We start from the raw sequence: 16,681 nt of genomic DNA, 5'->3' as shown, positions 1-16,681 counted from the left end.
TCAATGCTTTTGGGATGTGTTCTGAACTGATGCGGAGGGAAGCGCATGATGTTCTTTGTTGTTGTTGTGATACCCCGTGAGCTAATTTGTCGTCAGAGAGGTTCATTTATTTTTGACGCAAAACCAGTGGCGCATACCCTGCGAAGCATACACACTGGGACATAGTGGCCCACAGAAACACTTACCCAACTTGCCGTCAAAAAGGTTCATTGAGAAGATGCACATACACAGTGCCTGCCCGACATTTTAGACGACGCTATTTTCGCGATCGACCCACGAAAATGTCCAGATAGGATATTACAGAGAACTTGTTTGAACACGTCGAGAATGTTTCATATCATTACATGTTGGTCCCCTCTTGGTTACTGGAAGCCAGGCGCTTTGTTATTTCATTACGTAAGCGGTTCGACAAAACTTTCCTACAGAATGCGTTATAGCGCATCCTATAGGACGCGCCTATGCCATGGATACCAAGGACACAAAGCGTAGTATAGCAACGTTCCTCTCGGTGACGTAAACCATTGTTTGTTAGACCGTGCCGAATTTGATCGCGAGATGAAAGTGGTAATTGGTGTACTGAAGCACAACATGTCACCACGTATAACCGCCAGCGACGCTTTGTTCCCGCGAGGAGAGTGGATATTTATGAGAGAGATGTTTCGCCTTCTACTGAAATTTATCCGTGGCACTGTGCTGGAGTGCGAATGGTGAACCCTGCGTTTGAGATAACCGGAGAACATGGAGTGAGGTGACACGCAGTCTGTTTGGCCTCGGTTTAAATCCAGATGTGACTGTCTTCGAACCCAACCGCGCTTCATAAGCTACGCGCGGAGTTATTTCAGGCAGCGATTGCAAGGCCAAGTCTCCCTGCCGCAAGTAACACTCCTCCAATTATCACTATACAGGCTTTCGAAAGCCTCTAACTTTGAGACGACCTTACGACACCAAAGGGACTGTGCTACAGCTGATTGCAGCGAATCAAGGTTGGAGCCAGATGTGCGGTGTGATAATAACAGTGCTAAACCCCATCCACAGAAATGTCAATAATATTGCACACGTGTGTGCGAAGTGCCCGTGACACAGATACGCAAATAAATACGACCAAACTGATAAAACAAGCGATGTAAACCAAAGCTCTTATATCCTGAATATTACAGTGGGTAAGGAATTTATGCCTCTGTGAAAGTGCATTTATGTTCCTGATTTATGTTTCTGGAATGAAAATGTGTTGAAGAATTGAATCTCGTTTTCACTCACTTTGGAAGGAAGGAAAAATTAAGAAAACAGACAAGAAAGCATTAAAAGGTAGCGACGACTCACCAAGGTACCTTCCCTACCGGAGGCCGGAGGGACCTTCGCCTCCCGTCGCTTCGATAGGAGCCTGCAGGAGAGCCCGATCTGGTAGCGGCGAGAGCTCCGTCATGACTACGCCTGACCTGACACCGGGCCAGACGCTCCCGACTGACCCTGACAGCAACCGTGACTGTAATCGATACAAGGCTACAGAAACAGACGATGAGTCTACGCTTATTGACGATTGTGACATAGCTGACATCACAGATCTGGACGACGAAGGCTTCAGGCTTGTGCGTCACCGCAAGAACACCACCATCGGAATCCCAGTGATTATTATCCCTGCCACAGAAGGAGCCGACCTGAAGAAAGTAAATCCCAGTGTGCTGACTACAGAAATTGAAAAAATTCTTAGCGCATCGCCAGATAGGAGCCGATTTACTGGTCAGGGAGCCCTGCTTCTAGATGTACAGACAGAAGAGCATGTGAATTCCCTTCTCAGCTGCAAGTCAATCTCAGAGACTGCAATCTCAGCACAAGTGCCCAATTCGTACCTGTAAAACACATGCATTATTAGAGGAGTACCGATGTGGCACACTGACGAGGAACTGTTGGTATACCTAAAGCCACAAGGTGAGGCCATGCAAGGAGAGTCACGCGACGCGTTCAAATCTCCGAATCCAATTGGAAGTCCAGGCGAACCAGCTCTGTGGTTCTTACGTTCGCTCCAAATACAGACCGTCCAGAGAAGGTCAACTTGGGCTTCACAAGACACGAGATCATTGACTACGTTGAGAGAGCACCTCGGTGCTTCAAGTGTCAGCGCTATGGACATGTGATCAAGTAGTGGTATGATGAGCAGCGGTTTAAGAGATGTGGAGGACTGCACGATTTCAAAACATGCCGTGCAGCGAGAACTTTCTATGGGCAAACTGTAGTGGTGGTCATCCAGCTAGTTATAGCAAGTGTCCTACGCGGGCAGCGGCAATAAAGCGTAAGAAAATGTTTATCCTGGGGCCAACAGGAAAGGATGAGAAAAATACGACGAAGAAAAAGACAGAAAGTCACAGAGAGTCAGACGAAATCGAATTGAGCTCAAAGAGTGAAACTGATTTTCCAAGCCTGAAGCCTTCTCCAGGAATCCAGGACACAGTGGTGCCATCGCGCCACAGACCGGCTAAAGCAGTCAAATCAATAAACAGAGGCCCCGTAGACGAGAAAACTGCTGAACAACAGGAACAGCGAAGTTATGTGTCTGCACTGCAGCGACCCCAATCGCGTTGCGATAAAAAACCCCACAGGAGGACTGTCAGCAGGTGCTACGTGCTATTTTCAAGGCCTTGCGATCCCACATAGAGAAGATGCCGGTGAGCTCGATGAAGGAAATGCTCGAAGTAGTCCTGGCTCTCGAGTCAGTGATTCTGAGCTCTGCCTCTTTTTAAAGCACTTAGCAATATGGATGCGGTCAGGACACATTGTTCACCATCTCGTCCACAAGTGCCACTTATTATGCAATGGAACTGTGCGGGTCTTGCGTGCCATTTACCTGAACTGTCGCTTTTCTTACGCAACATGCCTGTGCCAATATTGGCCCTGTCCGAGGCTGGTCTTCCAAGTTCCATATCAAGTGCTGGTTATGTCGCACATGGAAACCAAAGTATTCCGACATTTCCGAGCGGAAGCGCCATGCTATATGTTAGACGTGAAATACCACATTACGTTCTACCAGTTCAAGACCTTTGCATCAGTGCTTTGGAAGTCGCTGCTGTACAAGTGCGGCTGGGAAACCGACGCCTCAGCGTGGCCTCCATATATGTGAGCTCTCGCCTGAAGGTCTCGGTGGGAGAAATTATAAGAGACCTCTGTAGCCGCTGCCCAGCTCCGAGGATTGTATGCGGGGACTTTAACGCGCGCCATACTCTCTGGAGCGAGAAGGCGACTGATGCACGTGGAAAGCAAATTGTTAGTGCTTTAAACACCGAAGGACTCTGCGCGGCAAATGACAAACAGCCAACGTTTTTTCGTCCACCGGCCACTTACAGTGTCATTGACTTGACGTTACATTCAACGGACATCCTCGCATCGTCAATGACTAGCAAAGATAGAATGGGAAGTGATCAGTTTCCTGTCTTCGTTAACATTGCTGGATATAGAACCAGCGGCTGAAGATCCTGTCCTGTGACGCATTGGGATACGTGTAGGGACGGCCTAAGCGAATCATCTGGAGACCTGTTCGCGAACATGCTACGTAGCAAGAGATTGGCTACTGTTGAGCTGAAGCTACCCGACCACTTCCGCGCTCCGGATCTAAAGCTCAAAAATCTATGTGCTGCCCGTAGGAGAGCGGAACGGATGCTGATGAGGGCGAAGGGCGACCCACCAATGAAGACTATACATAACAGGATTAGCGCAGTGATTCGACGTTATACAAGGAAACTAAGAAGAGATCAATGGGCATCATTTTGTGCAAGCCTATCGGTCTTCACGCCAGTTCCAAGGATATGGTGGGTCGTTAATAACCTTGCTGGAAACTTTCGACCAAACAAGCCATCTGAAGCCCTAGCATTGAAGTTAGGCAAGACACTCGCTTGTCTTGCGAATGCCTTCGCTGAAATTTACTCTTCCGGCAGGTCAGCCGGCACAACCAACCCACCTCCGCCGCTATCGTCGTCTCCTATGGATGCTCCTTTCACACTCAGAGAGCTGGAACTAGCTATGAGCAGTCTCCGACCTTGCTGTGCAGTGGGACCTGGCCTTATCAGTAATCATATGCTGACTAACCTAACGGTGGAAAGACGACGTGATTTGCTGGCATTTTTAACCAAGTCTGGGCCAGTAGGGCTATCCCACATTTATGGAAGGTAGCATGGGCGGTACCAGTTCTGAAGCCTGGAAAGAATCCTGCAGCTCTGGACTCATGCACACCGGCATCACTGACCTCGTGTGCAGCGAAGCTAACGGAGAAGATGGCGTGCACAAGACTCACTTGGTATGTCGAGCAGGGTCGAAAACTACCATCGTGCATGACTGGGTTCCGGCAGCGTCTAAGCGCTCAAGACAATGTGCTGGACCTGCTAAACCACATAGAATATTACAGTGCGGATGGCCTGTCGACACTTGCTGTTTTCATGGATGTTTCTAAGGCTTACGACTACGTGTCTCAAAGAGCCATCATCAGCCAGTTACAAGTTATAGGCGTCACGGGTCATCTCTTGCACTTCATACATACGTTCCTCAATGATCGTCGCATCAGAGTTCGTCTTGGCGACACTTTGAGCGATTAAATACGTATATTTCGCGGTGTGCCACAGGGGAGTGTTTTATCTCCCTTATTATTTAACATTGCCATGAGTAGCCTCCCAAGAGTACTAAACCATCGAACACCAGTGAAGTTATCTATATATGCCGCTGATATCTCCATATGGGTCTCCGGCTACCAGCATCGCCACCTGGCACGAATAGCCCAGGGAGCAGTAAAAGCCACTCAGGGCCACTTGGCAACGATTGGATTATCACTATCAGCAGAGAAATCATTATTCGTACTGTTTCCTGAAGTGAAAAGAAAATCTACACGCTTGACGCTGAATTTGGACGGATACCAGATTCGACAAGTCACCAACGTCCGATTTCTGGGCGTTACCTTAAACCACAGGCTACTCTGGCGCTGCAGTGTTGACCACGTTGTGGCGTCATCGGCACCCAGGCTACATGTGCTCAAGCGAGTCGCTGGCATACGCTGGGGCAACCACCCGACGTCGATGCTACGGCTACATACAGCGTTGGTTGCATGTCAAATCCTGTATCAGCTACCTCTGATGTCACCCTCAGACAGCCAATACGAGCGCTTAGAAGCCATCCACAGAAAAGGTATCCGACTTTGCCTTGGAGTCCCTCAGCCAGTGTCAAACAAGAAAGTGCTCTACGAAGCTGAGTCACGTCCTCTACGACTTCAGGCTTCCCAGGCTCTCATGATACAGCTACTACGATTGAGTCTACGCCCGGTAGAGCCCTCTTATGACGTATAGGTAACAGGCCGCGCTCACATTTTTATGCAGCATACGCATCGCATACGCAGCATACGCATCGCATACGCAGCATACGCTTCGCGTATCAGGATTGCGCTGCTCGAGACAGAGGGAAAGGATAGAACCACCCTGGACATTCGAGGACATCACATGCAACTTAAGTATACCCCGACTGCAATCAAAGAGCTGCATTCCGTCTGCAGAAGCCAAGTAATTAGTCCTGGAACACCTGAACACGACTTACCTGAATCACCTACAAGTATACACAGATGGCTCTGTCAAGGCAGACGAAGACCGCTGCGCAGCTGCATTCTATATTCCCTCTCTAAGATATACGTGGTCTGGCCGTCTGGACTGTATAACCTCGTCGATAGTTGTGGCAGGCGTAGCAATAGCTTCTGCTCTGCGCAAACTAAAGACTTTGCCTCCACAGAATGTGGTTGTCCTTACGGACTCAAAGGCCGCATTACAAGAAGTATACCGTGGTTTGCCATCCCTCATGTTCCCACGCAAATCACTAGCCATCGTGAATGAACTCAACAACAAAGGCTTCACAGTAAAGTTTCAGTGGATTCCCTCCCACATTCGTATCTCAAGAAACGAAAAAGCTGATGCGCTTGCACACGCAGCGCTCTATCATCCTCCCAAAATCAAGGTCCTGCCAGCACTTCCAAGATGAAAGAGACACTCTCCTGAAGAATCTGCAAAACAAGGACCTTCCGCATGCGCGCCTGCAACACCTTATATTTCCCGAGGGATCAGTTATAGCCCGCAAAGAAACTTCACGTCTCCTCATCGAATTCTTAGGAGAGACTAGTTTGACGGACATATGGTGAAACCCTTCAGCGGTATTCTGCGAGACGCTCGGGCGGAGTAATTGCCGGTCTTGATCGCCAGGCTAAACCCGCCTGTTGCTACAATTCACCACCACCACCCCAACTTCTCTGGAAACAGACACAAAAGCAATTTCCGGAACAGGGCAGGTAATCCCGAGGTTAACTCCTCTAGCCTGCTACTCAACGCCGGGGAAAGTGGACGTGAAAGAAATAGGAATAAAAAGTTGCATTCCAAAAAAAATGAGGACGTTTTGCAAGTTTATCTTGTCATTCAATTTTTGCATCTTTTGTTTTCGCACATTATAATTAACATGAAGCTAGATTATATTATTTGCGCTTCAGACGGTTGTTCCTATCGGCCATACCAAATTTATGGCGGTATCAGAGTAATAAACGAAATACCTTTGGACCTAGTTGAAAATACTGGCGGTTGTTTTGTCACCGGCTCTTCTAGCAACTATAAATTCTTCAGTGTTTAAGGACTGATACCGTGAGGTGAAACAAGCACATTACAATAACGTCCGCAATTAATTCACAGAATTAAAGAAACATCATCAAAGACACATAATCTTGCATCGTGTACCGCAAAACCCAGTCTTATCATCTCGCTCGACAGAATTGACAGTCGGACGCACAGACTTTGTAACAAAACGAACTTCCTTTCAACACACAAACATGACCAGTGAGTACGATAGCAGGATGGGAACCAGAAGGTTGTAAGGCTCCATAGCTAACACAGCTTTCATTCGACGTTGTTCTTACAAACTTGTGCAACAGCAGTACTTCCAAATGCAATATTTTCCAAATTCTATAAGATGCACAGAATATGCTGTCCCTCAATAGGGTCACTGCCTTTGCGTTCTTAAACAAATGGTCCAATGATGTCACTAGGTGCGAGTGCACGACGCCTTCCGTGGGACGATCGTTGACGTGGCCCGCGTAGTCATGGCACTCGGCTCTTGCGTGACGTTGATGCGGCCAGACAGACGGGAAGCTGTGCATTGGTCTTGGCTGTCCACGGCTGTGCCTGACTGAGGCATGACATAGGGCGGGTGGACTTCGGTCACGCGAGGTGCTGAAGCGAGAACCCCGACCAGCATGCCACGGCCTTGTCGAAGTTTCCGAGACACAGCGCTGACATGTCTGTTCAACTTCAATTCTCAATCAAGTCGACCTTCGCGCCGCTCGCGCTGCAACGTCTTTTCTCACGCCCACTTAATTTTCTTCACTTCTGACACCCCGCTCTTTTAACTTCTTGTTGTTGTTCTTATGACTGAAGTTGTCGTTTCCAACAATTGGCTCGTCATTTCAAACAGATAGCTTCCGCTATTGCACACAGCGCCGAACACAACCCCAAGGGCTTGCTTCTGAGTTAACTTTCTTCGAGATATCTATTGTTAATATACTATACTGGGTAGGGGGGGGGGATGAATAGCATGAAAGTCAAATGATTGATTCATGGAGTTTAACGTCCTGAAACTACACTAGTGCTATGAGAGGCGCTGTAGTAGCGGGCTCAGAAATAAGTTTACCGGCCTGGCTTTCGTTAAAACAAACCTAAATCTAAGTGTGCGAGCATGCACGCGCCGCGGGAATGCCGCCGCCAGGGATCGAACCCGCAACCTAGTGTTTAGCAACAGGAAGCCATAGCCATTGAGACACTATGCCGGAGGAAGTCAACTCGCCGATATAAGCACACGCGTCTGCAAGAAACATAAGAGGAGCACACATTTCCGGCCTGGTCGGTTTGATACATTTACTATGGCTATAGAGCTTAAGCGACGCTATGCGGCATTGTCAGCGCGCGGTGATGCACAGCGGTGTGGTGATGCACTGCGATGTACTTAAGCGGCATTATCGGTGCACTGCTGTGATGACGATTGTGAACTATTGTTCAAGGATTGCGGTATTATGCTCTACACAAATGGCAGTAAAGATACGAGGTAAATCGTGGAAGCGAGCATGGCCACAAAAGTGGGCGCTAGCTGTGTCAGCGCCGCGTCTGCAGCCACTGAGCAGAAACGACATGACTTGTCTTGACTCTTTTGGACTACAAGCGCGGTTATATTCCCTGAATGTTTTCGTGGGTTGCTATTTGTTGCCGCTACGTCGGGTATAAGCGCATCACCTCTCAATACAATAATGCAGTTTAAAGTTAGCCCCCCGTCCTTGTTTTTCTTTACTGTCCACGTCGCCTAAGCGCTATGGTCCCTGTAAATGCAAGAGAGAAAACAGAAAGTTCGAAACAATAGTACATCGCCTGCGGCTTGGTACTGCATTTACGCGACGCTTCTTCTACAGCATAATACGTGCCTCTAGATCCCAGTGTTATTGTCAACATACAGACGAAGATGTGCACCATCTCCTCCACGAGTGCGCTAAATAATATTCACAACGAAGGGTTTCGCAAGCAAATTTGTTGCCTTTAGATAGAAGAGCACTCACTCTAAGAAAGATACTTGGTCCATGGCTAACAGCGGGCCTTTAGAGAAGAGCACTTCTTATATTTAAAAAGCTTTTCGTGGACACCAACACTCTGGGAAAATACTAAATTTCAGCGCATCCTAAGCTAATTAAGTGATATAAATGTTGTTGTGTGTTCGAAATTTATTTACGCGGGGATCGTTATTTTTACGCCATTTTTAATTACTTGTGTTCCATGTTTTGCAATGTAATTGCTTGTGTGCTTTGCTTTGGCTATTCAAGATATTTGACTCAATATACGCGTATGTGTGTACTGAACCCATGCATAAAACTTTCCGATTCATGTACTGTTGGACTGTATAGTTTTTATTCATCTGGTGTTCTAATGAGTGCCATATATTGTGGCATTGTCCTCCCTTTTTGACAATATTTGTTTTCTATGCGAAGTGACAAGCAGTCGCCGGTGCCGCAATAAAGGCGCCGGTGACCGCTATTCACTTCAATAAGAAAAAGGAGGAGATGTCGTTATCTGTCATTGGCTGCACTCCCAACAGGACCGCCCTTTGCCTCTCTATATATACACTCATATACGCAGACAAGAGCTCGTTGTTGACTTTGGCTGATTAGACCGCCCCGAGAAATCTACGGGAGCTCTGCACAAGGTAGCAGAGCTCTCTTCACTCTGGACGAATACGTGAACTTTCCACGGATGTCTTCGCAGCTAAGCCACGTGACCGGCGCGATGCACAACACGCACGAAGAAGAGAGTAAGTTCTCGTAAAAATATCCCTCAGTGTATTTCCGTTCAGCACATCAAAAAAGTATGAGCATTCCTTGTTTTTTCGCGTATAATTAAAGGGAAATAAGGTTACAAGTACAATGAATAGCTATAAGGAATACATTTAAATACAATGAACAGGCTAAAAATGTGTTCAGTAATAGTTGAGTTTCAAATTAAGAACTAGAAGTCGATTCGATAAGCAGTTTAGTTCAGCAAAGTAAGATGTTGGGCTTGTTGGGGGATGCACAGCTGTCAATGTTACCGTTCGTGGTAAGAATAAATGCAGAAAGAAGGAAGAATATATATATATATATATATATATATATATATATATATATATATATATATATATATATATATATATATATGTATGTATATATATATATATATGTATGTATATATATATATATATATATATATATATATATATATATATATATATATATATATATAATTCTGTCTACTTAACTCTTCTGGTGCCCATTTTGAAAGGATACAGTGTACCTTGGCGTGTTCGGGTGATTCCTAATCAACCCTGGTGGTCCTCGTTGCTCATATACACATGTACTGGCTTTATGCATGGTGTAATCGGCTTACTTAGCAAGGGCACAAGCACCGCGCACCGCTAACCCCCTGTTCATGTATAACGGGTCGGAAATGCAGAATTTTTTTTCGAACGCGCATATTTACTGCAGAGTCAGTCAGTCAATCAACAAACTTTATTAGGGTCCTAAGGAATTACTAAGTCGTAGTTGCGGGCCACTCCCACGTTGGGGCCGGAAGACCATGGTCCTATGCCCGTTCGCGGGCCCTTTGGGCAACCGTTATTACTGCACAGAACCGCTTCTATCGGTGAGCGTACATCGGCTCCATTTGAGGTGATAAGCGTTTCCTGAGGAATCGCACGGTTCCGATGTGTGGGCAGTCATTTTCCAGTCAGTTTCCATTCAGCTCGCGTGCGCTGTGACTGAGGAATGTCATAACGTAGAGTGGCGGCGAAATCACATTGCTTCCTTGCTGGTGCATCTTGAGTGTTGTGGAGGCTCGTAATTTATAAGAACTCATGTGGGCGCTGTAAGTCAATCTATGTGGGTGTGTTGTTTATTTATGTGACAGCTCTTTAAAAACTTTAAGTTATGGGATTTTACGTGCCAAAACCACTTTCTGATTATAAGGCATGCCGTAGTGAAGGACCGGACATTTTTTCCGCCTGGGATTCCTTAACGTTCACCTAAACCTAAGTATACGGGTGCTTTCGCCCCCATCGAAATGCGGCCACCGTGGCCGGTATTCGATCCCGCGACCTCGTGCTCCGTAGCTCTACACCATAGTCACTGAGCAACCGCCAGCATTTGTCAGCTCTTGACCATCCTGTAAGTTGACCGGAAACTACCTGGCGGTGACCAGATGCAAACAAGCTAGTAAACAACTAACAAAATGAGAAAACGGAGAAAAATTGTTTTTGAGTGACCAGCAGATATTTAGCAAAATATTTAAGGCCCGCCAGGCTTCCTTGCAAAATAAAAAGTTCTGCTCGACAGCAACAAGACCCGCTCTCCAGGGAAAATAATTTAGATGCGGCGCTGCGTCTTCCACCTGCTTGCTTCCTCTACACTTGTAGGGATGAATGGAATAGAACATTAAGTCTGCTGTCCAACAGTATGCATACATTTACTCTGGCGAACATGAAATGGAAAGCAACAGTATAGAGGATGAAACCCGCTGTGTGAAAACTGCGTGCGGGAGCACACTTGAAACAGTAAGTTATTCCCATGATTTCTTCCGTAGTTAATTAACCAACCAGCTTGCAGAAGCATTTTACTCTGTGCAGAGAAGCCAACCTCAAAATTTTGCAAACTGTCTACGTATTCCTGCAAACAATCGTGAACTTACTGCAAAAAAAAAAACACTTTTTCTTTTCGTTTCTGTTGTCTAGAGCTGAAGGTGAACAACAGAAAGAAGCCTAACCTAATGATGGTCAGGGGCACTCCCTTTGCGTCGTACTTCCATCGCGGGTACATCGAGTCTGCCATGGACTACGTCCACCGCCAGGGCGGCCTGTTTAGCGTAACCTACGTCAAGTGCGGCACTACGTGGATGCAGCACATCGTGTACCTTATCCAAAACGGTGGCGTACCTCCGGCTAGTGCCATAGAGTTCTACAAGGCGTCACCGTATATCGAGATCTGTGGCGCTGACTGCGTGCAATGGGTGAAAAGACCCGGTGCCATCAAAACTCACCTTCCGCTACATCAAGTGCGCTACTCCCGCAAGGCGAAGTACATCGTCGTTATAAGGAATCCATTTGACGTCCTGCTGTCCATGCACCATTTCTGGTTCATGATATCCGCTTACGAGTACGAAGGCAGCTTTGACGACTCCTTCGAGAACTTCATGGACAATTACATAGAGTGCGGAGACTACTTTACCTTTTACCGAGACTGGTACAAGCGCAGCGCCGATCGCAACGTGCTGTTCGTGGTATACGAAGACGTCAAGAAAGATCCGGAGGCAGCCATACTTAAGGTCGCCAGATTCCTCGGGCCAGAGTACGAGCAACGCCTGCTGGTCAACGACGGCAAGGTCCTCAAGGACGTGCTAAAGTACAGTAGTGTCGAGGAGATGAAGACGTACACCAACGACATGTTCCACGACTACTATGCGGCTGAGTTTGCCTTACAGGGAGAGGGCTACGAAGGCCTGCGTAAGCTCCACGAAATCGTGCACAACGCGCGTGATCTAGAAGATGGACACGGCGCATGCGCGGACAAAGTCTACTACGTGCGCAAGGGCGTGGTCGGAGACTACAAGAACTGCTTCTCTCCCGAACAGGTGGAGAGGCTGAAGCGGAGATTTCAAAAAGAAACGCAGGGCAGCGGAATCGCTAACCTGTGGCCGGATATGGGATTCCATGAATGAGGGGAATGTTCTGCGACCACAAATACATGCAAAAACACTTATAATGTTATAATGCTACTATGTTATTGTGTTTACCGTTTATTGTTACTGCTCTACATATTGTATTTGCTAATGTCGTATTAATTTTCCATGTTGCGTACGTATTCCTTTCATTATACCTATGTTTCTTTTTCCCGTTTCCATACTAATATGTTAACGTATTTCCCCCTTACACAATGCCTTCTCGAAGGCCTGTAAGGTCCATGTAAATAAATAAATGAATAAATGAATCGAAAGAATAAATAGAAAGTAAATAAAAGTAAATAAATAAATAAAAATACAAAGTGTCAGTGCGACGTCCATAGTGTCGGCACAGAATGAACATCGCTTTTCGTATGTCGCAACAGCTTTGTGGACAGGGTTTCTTATCGCACCTTCGGCTAAACACTAAGTCTGACCCCGGCTGGCCTTTCAAATAAACCAGTCGGAAAGTGCACTGCTCGTGACCCGTCGCCTGTATCCTACAGCCCCCGTTTATTAGGCGCATGGTGCGTCCCGTCGTACGTGTGACAAACAAGTGCTCGGCAAGCCTCGTGCCGACGTTCGTAAACAGTGCTATGACGGGCAATTTTAGGAAACTTCCTTTGCTGAATCTTTTTTGCTAGACTGCTTCTGTAATTGACTCAATATAGGGAACATCAGCCAATAGCGTCTATAATGACGGATTTTCACACCTTCACAAAACGAGTATTGCATAGATGACAGACGTGCGTCATTCCGTTTCCTCAAAAACTCGATTGTGGAAGTTACGGTTCATCATAAAGAAAAAAGACTGATTTGCTAGAAACACGGCAATTAGATTTTCATACTTTCAAAAAATAAGTTTTACACAGATTGCAGACGTGCGTAAATTCCGCCTCCTAAATATTCCAGTGGCCGAGGTTCCCGGTTCGTTATAAAGAAAACCGATTTGCTACAAACACGGTAATTACTGAGAAGACTGCTTGCAAAAAGAAAAGCACTGCTTCCTAATAATGAAGGACACAAGAACAACAACAACAACAACAACAACAACGACGACGACGACGACGACTAAAAAAAATATGCCTTACGCTGTCTCCTTTTTATTAAGGGTTTGCAAGTAGTGTTTCGCTGCCACCTCGTGGAGGCTGTCGCAAATAAAACGCGTTTCGTGCGTTTCGTGCGTTTTGCTCTTCTGCCGTCGCGCACTTCGTGCAGCTGCACCCGGGAACTACTCCTCACGCATCGATTGCATTTAGAAGTTTGAAAACCTCTACTGCGAGACGAAATAAAAATGGGTTCCCTTATTTTTCTCGAGGGCAGTTACAAAGTGCGGAGTCGCTTGATTTGATGACTATATATATATTTTCCTTGGTGTGTAGCACGGCCACACCGCACAGCCATATGAGTACATACATACATAATAGCGTGTGTTTGAAGAAGCGCTAAAGAATGGGAGCAACTTGAAATCAGAAGGAAGCTTTCAGAAAGTACTTCACAGTTCGTTTCGCGCATGCAACCATATTGGAAAACAATCTCACGCCGTGAGAATCCAAACAAGCGCAAGCGAGAGATGACGCAAGCGGACGATAGCACGAAACTAGCGGTCCGGCTGACACCAGATGCGAATACGCATCCAGCGGTCGGGCGCGTCCGCATGAAACTAGTTTCCCGCGCGCACGTCACTGAAGGGGCCGCTCTCATTGGTGTCCGCCGTTTGTGGCTCGCGTCTTTCATCTGCCGCTCCACGCTCGCCCTTTCATCTTTCGCTGTAGAGCTCGTTGGCTCGGTTATGGTACGTCCACACTAGCGACAAAAACGCGCGCGACACAACGCGCGCGGCGAGCGGTGCTGTCGCGCGCGGCAAGATTCACGAAAAGCGGCAGCAACGCGCGGCAAACGCGCGAATGGGTGCGAGACCCATTTTTCGCGGCAGACGCGAAACGTCCACCAATCAGAAGCGAGCCGCTTTACGACGCCGCGCTGTTGTGGCGCCACCTGTCGCATAAGCAAAGAATCATAATCTATGGGCTCTGAGATTGAACAGTGACACGCGCGCCGTAAAATCTCAGAGGCCATTTCCAGTCAAGGGGGCTGTTTTTGTTAAGCCTTACCACACCGCCACTGAGGCGTCGACGAAGAATTCGCCTCGCAATGGAGGCGTTTTTGGAAACCGTTCGCGGATATGCGTGCCTCTATGATAAATCGAGCGTCGGACAAGGGCTGCGCGCCAACCGCTGGCACATTATGGACAGCAGTTTGGCATGACAGGTGAGTAATTGGTGAAGGTGGGGAAGCAGAGTGTGCGCCTGGCCCTCAGTGTCCCTGTACCGCACTCAAAACTTTCTCGTCCGCTGTCTGGCACGTCGGCGTCGCACAAGTAAGGAACAAATAATTATTCTAGTGCTCACAGTCACCAGTAGCTCCTCGTCCGTATCCGACATGCCTGAGCGTGGCCGGCAGTGGCGCAAAAAAACACAGACACTTCCGATGGAAGACGAAATGGGCAGAACGGAGAGCGCGTTGTCGCGAGAAGTATCGAATGGAACGAGACAACGCGGGACTCCACGGGCCGCTGCCGCGTGCCGCAAAACGCGACTGTGGACTTGCCCGCACGCGTCTGCCGCGCGGGCGCTTGCCGCGTGCGGCGTGTCGCGCGCGTTTTTGTCGCTAGTGTGGGCGTACCATTACGCCGCCGCCGCCGACGACGACGCTCGCCGTGAGAGCGCTGCGCTCTACTATTGCGCAGTGTGCATGAACATACAGATTACGAGATTTAGCGAAGCTAATTCTTCTTATGCAAGAACTTGCCGATCAAGTTATCTTACATAACCTTACCGTTACTACCAGCGCGTTACTGAGAGCCTAGCAACACATATAGCAGCAAGTGGCTAACTGCACTAACCCTTTAAAACTAACACGCCGAGGATGACGAGGCCGCCTTTGACGAAGATAGGTCCACCTATCGAAACGTTGGCCAGCCTGTCTGAGGTACTTCAACTCTGTTTAAAAAATTTTATACCACAGTAACTTTACGTTAGTAACGCGGAGAGGGAGACATGAATAAACGTTTATTAAAGATAAATAAGAGGCCACCTTTTTGGTTCCTACATAGGGGTGCCTATATTAAGTCGATTATGTACTCTTCAGTGTAGGTAAGTATACTGAAAAAAAAAATGTCAAGAACCGATCAGCAGTCGGCACTAGTAACCTTTTGGAAGAATCCAGTCCTTCAACGAAACGACTAAGCTCTGTAGAGAGAAAAAGATCTGTCTCCATTCCACTCTGTGAAAGTGGATGTACAGCGAAGCTGCTGCTGACGCCAGGCAAGTGCCACCAACCCAACTGACGCTAGGCGACGTTAGACAACACCACCACTACAAGTGACGTACGTACGTCGTGCCCGCACGCGCATGTGCGGAAGTGCGGCATATATCCTCATTCTCCTAGGTCCTCCGCCAAGCGCAGGTGCCTTATTGAACTAATTGAATTTTTCAAAGTAAATTGCGCAAGACAATTTGTAAGGTAGGACTTACACACAAGCTGCAGGCATCATAGTTTCGCATTGCATTTGGAGTACACGAGAAAAAAAAGCACCTATTTCTGTTACGCTGGAACAGTGTTTGCCATAATGTCAATTACGGTCGCAATGCACGTTGTGCGACAGACGCAATGGGCAGATCGCCCACGCATCAAGGACAGATACATTGTGCGCACACGTACGTCACGCACGCACGCACGTGTGCGGAAGTGCAGCACATATCCTCGTTCTTCTAGACCCTCCGCCAAGCGCAAGTGCATTAGCGTACTAAGTTAATTTCTCAAAGAAAACCGCGTCAGAAAATTTGTTAAGTACAACTCACATACAAGCTGCAGACATGGTATATCTTCGGCTTGTTATTGCTATACTTTGGTATACTGTATTCGAGAAAACATAATCTTGTTACACGGCAACTCAAAGACAAAGCCCTCTTCCAGCTGCCGTTTGAGGTCCGTCAGAGTGGACGCCCCCCCTAGGTGGCGGTACTTCTTTTCGGTGAGCAAGAACGAGCCCACGAAAAATCGCGACCAGCTGTAGAGGCTAACAACTTCACTCTAAACGAAGACTGTGGGCGATCAATCAATAATGCACCTGCGCGCACCAAAAGGAGTGGTACTTCAAGACATCTGTCTTTGCGAACGGCCTTCTCTCTGTTCGACGTGCTAGCGGTTCTGTGGCATTCTACAGCTCCGACGCGACAGCTACGCCAACTTCAGCCTCGTGCCACCTGCTCGTTTGCTGACGTCACGACTGCGGCACACGGGCGCACCCCTCTACCGGCCTCGATAACACGCTGCCAGGCTTTCGCGACGGAGGGCAATACACGCGGAAGCGAATCCGGTACTCTTTTTATTTTTCGCCT

The 16,681-nt window shown here is 47.6% G+C and overlaps 2 protein-coding genes across 2 annotated transcripts in view; one reads left to right on the top strand and one right to left on the bottom strand.

The window, feature by feature from the left end:
- The window catches only part of LOC135906872 (uncharacterized), a 151,451-nt gene that overhangs the window by 72,821 nt on the left and 61,949 nt on the right, over positions 1–16,681 (bottom strand). The window lies entirely within an intron of this gene.
- On the top strand, positions 9,220–12,758 carry LOC135906916 (sulfotransferase 1A1-like). The gene is made up of 2 exons (XM_065438547.2): positions 9,220–9,345; positions 11,296–12,758. Exons 1-2 carry the CDS (start codon positions 9,288–9,290, stop codon positions 12,276–12,278), a joined length of 1,041 nt encoding a protein of 346 aa, XP_065294619.2. The 5' UTR covers positions 9,220–9,287; the 3' UTR covers positions 12,279–12,758.

The sequence above is a fragment of the Dermacentor albipictus genome, chromosome 5 (assembly GCF_038994185.2).
Source record: "Dermacentor albipictus isolate Rhodes 1998 colony chromosome 5, USDA_Dalb.pri_finalv2, whole genome shotgun sequence".
NCBI lineage: Eukaryota > Metazoa > Arthropoda > Arachnida > Ixodida > Ixodidae > Dermacentor > Dermacentor albipictus.
Note: the sequence above shows the minus strand (reverse complement) of the source record. Positions and strands in the feature narration are given on the sequence as shown.

What these genes read in the sequence shown, in the direction of transcription:
- LOC135906916 (XM_065438547.2), top strand. Translation starts at nt 9,288, where the DNA reads ATGTCTTCGCAGCTAAGCCACGTGACCGGCGCGATGCACAACACGCAC. An exon ending in CAACACGCACGAAGAAGAGA is followed by an intron (nt 9,346 to 11,295) that starts GTAAGTTCTCGT and finishes TCTGTTGTCTAG; the next exon opens with AGCTGAAGGTGAACAACAGA.